The 2992-nt window shown below is 50.3% G+C and overlaps 1 protein-coding gene across 2 annotated transcripts in view; it reads left to right on the top strand.

Moving 5' to 3' along the window:
- Positions 1-222: 222 nt before the first annotated feature.
- nelfa (negative elongation factor complex member A) overlaps positions 223-2992 on the top strand; it is a gene marked incomplete at its 5' end in the record, with an annotated part of 7731 nt that continues 4961 nt past the window's right edge. The window contains 5 exons of one of the 2 annotated variants that reach the window (XM_084452298.1): positions 223-432; positions 1406-1577; positions 2015-2176; positions 2636-2725; positions 2864-2991. In XM_084452298.1, coding sequence (XP_084308424.1) covers positions 223-432; positions 1406-1577; positions 2015-2176; positions 2636-2725; positions 2864-2991 — 762 coding nt within the window. Of the gene's footprint in view, positions 433-1366; positions 1578-2014; positions 2177-2635; positions 2726-2863; position 2992 lie in introns of both variants that reach the window. The other variant, XM_084452299.1, reaches the window with a different exon arrangement.

Here is a 2992-nt window from a genome sequence, read left to right as displayed (position 1 = left end):
TGAAATAATGAATTGAGGCTAGTATAATCTTTGGATGACAGGTAACCTGAAAATGAGAGCCCCCCTCCCAACAAGCCCTCGTGGGCGTGTCCTCACCCTTGTGGGCGTGTCCTCCACCCTGCCCCTGCTGTTCAAGCCCTTGTGGGCGTGTCCTCACCCTGCCCCTGCTGTTCTAGGTAACCTGTTAAAATGCCCGAACTCACAACACTTCTTTTTCCCAAGATGGCGTCGATGAAGGATAGCGACACCGGTCTGTGGCTTCATAATAAACTAGGATCTACTGACGAACTCTGGGCACCGTCTAGCATTGCTTCCCTCCTCACTGTCTCTGTTATTGATAATATCAGGTTGTGTTTTTCGACCTTATCTCCCCCGGTGAAGCTGAAGCTGCTGCTGGGCATGCTGCACCTCCCCCGGAGGACTGTGGATGAGGTGGGTTCCTACAAACGACCGACCCTGTGCTGATTGAGACCCAGTCAGTGATAAAGAGGCACGGCTTGTCCATAAACACATCCAGAACAAGAGCACCAACACACATGCATGCAGACTATTCACCATGTCACTAGAAAGCGGAACACACAGATGGTCACGTTGAGTCCCGAGTAAGCTGTTCGGCCAGATAACGTTAACTCGCTACCGGTAGCTAGCTAGCTAGTCAGCCAGGATAGCTCACGTCTGCTAGCTAGTATAGCTTAGCTTGCCTTGGACCTGCAAGTACTACTACCTAGCATAGCTACTAGCTAGCTGTTGACTAGCAGGACGTTATCTAGCTCACTACCGGTCCTTGATCTATATCCTTACGTGAATAACGTGAGCTAGTTCGCTGAGTTCGTTCGCTAGTTGGTTGGTTACGTTGGTTTCCCTTTCATAACATGCACCATTAGTCAAGACAGCTTGTACTATTTTATTTAGCTTGCTACCTTGTTGCTTGACGCTATAGTTAACGTTACATGATTTAACGTTACATATGTTGATGTTTCTTCTAACCCTAACCCTTCTTCAGTAGAGAAGTTACAGCCCGGTAGCTATCTTACCAAACCATGCTGTCATGGACGATGGAGGGCGTAACCATCAAGTTGTCACACTTAGTAAAGTTTAATTTATAGCCTCAACAGGATACTCTGACACATACTGAATTTGCACTTGGCGTATGCGGTTTTAGCTCGATTTACTGCTGTACACTTTGTCAAAGTTATGCAAGTCCTAACGGTTACTATAATATGTAATACTTAATATGTGCCACGTATTGGCATGTGAAGTCAGTGCTTCACAATCTTTTAAAACCTTACTAAACACTACCACTACCCCCCGCTAAGTTTGTGTGCCCCCTAATAGCAAGACTCAGTTTTTGCCCCCCCCCCCTAAGCTCATCTCCAGCACACCCTTCTGACGCTCCACCCTGCAGATGAAGGAGGCCCTGTCGGAGATCATCCAGTTGGCCACGGTGGACTCTGAACCCTGGGTGTTAATGGTGGCCGACATCCTCAAGTCCTTCCCGGAGACGGGCTCCCTCAACCTTGACCTGGAGGAGCAGAACCCCAACGTGCAGGACATCCTGGGGGAACTCCGGGAGAAAGGTCAGGGGTCATTTGGGGTCAGAGGATAATTATTGGCGGAGGGAGGGCGGCAGAGATCAGTTAAGCTCGTAGACTAGACGATGGTAGCACAAGTTTTCCCTGTAAAGCAAATTAAATTGGTGGTTATTTTCATTTGATGTGTTTTGGCTGTGCAGACACTGCACCCTATATAGCTTGATACTGGAGCATTTACTATATAGTTGCGTATGATTGAGTGAGACGTTTTGTGTGTTTTTGCATTGAGTACGACTTGAAACCTGTTGCTCACGCCCGTCTCATATATTATCCCCATATCTCTCTCTCCATTATATGACCTTTTATGTACTGCACTTTGTCTAGATGCTTTTAATGTCTCACGTAAAGCACTTTGAATGGCCTTGTTGCTGAAATGTGCTGTACAAATAAACTTGCCTTGCCTTCTCTCTCCGCTGCTGTAGTGAGTGAGTGCGAGGCGTCGGCCATGTTGCCCTTGGAGTGCCAGTACCTGAACAAGAGTGCCTTGACCACCCTGGTGGGGCCGCTCACACCCCCCGTCAAGCACTTCCAGCTCAAGAGGAAACCCAAGAGCGCCACCCTCAGAGCAGAGCTGCTACAGAAATGTAAGCCCCCCCCCCCCCCCCCTCACTTTTTCTGTTGCTCAAGCCCATGTTTGACCGGTCTGAATATAAACGTCCAATCCCTGTTGGGCTTTAGCTCACGTTTGACCGGTCTGAATATAAACGTCCAATCCCTGTTGGGCTTTAGAGATAATGGAAAAGGAATGGGGGGGGGGGGTGATAGGGTGGGCCCCCGGTCCCGTTTCATCGAGGTCTTCAAATGTCAGTGAGGCGGTTTTGTATGCGTTTGTCTTGTGCTCGTTTTTGAGGAGGACGGAGCAGGTGTTCTCTTAGGTTAGTGGCACCAGCTTGAAATGTGTGTGTGTGTGTGTGTGTGTGTGTGTGTGTGTGTGTGTGTGTGTGTGTGTGTGTGTGTGTGTGTGTGTGTGTGTGTGTGTGTGTGTGTGTGTGTGTGTGTGTGTGTGTGTGTGTGCGCGCGCGTGTGTTTCTTTTGGGCCGCAGCCACAGAAACCGCACAGCAGCTGAAGAAAACGGCGGGGGTGCCTTTCCACGCCAAAGGACGAGGGCTCGTCAAGAAGATGGACACAACCAGTGAGTTTTCTCACACACACACACACACACCGGAACCCACTCAAAACACCAGCATTAGGAAACGCTCGCTCGAGTACTCGCTTGTACGTACGCCTAGATCTACGATTCGTACCCCATCGTTTTGTTCTGTCGTTCCAGCGCCCCTGAAGGGGATCCCCAAAGCCCCCTTCCGCAGTCCCACCACGCCCAGCCTGTTCAGCCCCCCCAGCAACCGAGCCCCCATCGCCCCCGCGCGGACCCCCCTGCGCAAGGAGAGGGGGGTCAAGG

This window comes from Borostomias antarcticus (genome assembly GCF_949987555.1).
Source record: "Borostomias antarcticus genome assembly, chromosome: 17".
In the NCBI taxonomy this organism is placed as follows: Eukaryota; Metazoa; Chordata; class Actinopteri; order Stomiiformes; family Stomiidae; genus Borostomias; species Borostomias antarcticus.
The sequence above is the reverse complement of the archived record's forward strand: the minus strand, read 5'-3'. Positions and strand labels throughout refer to the sequence as shown.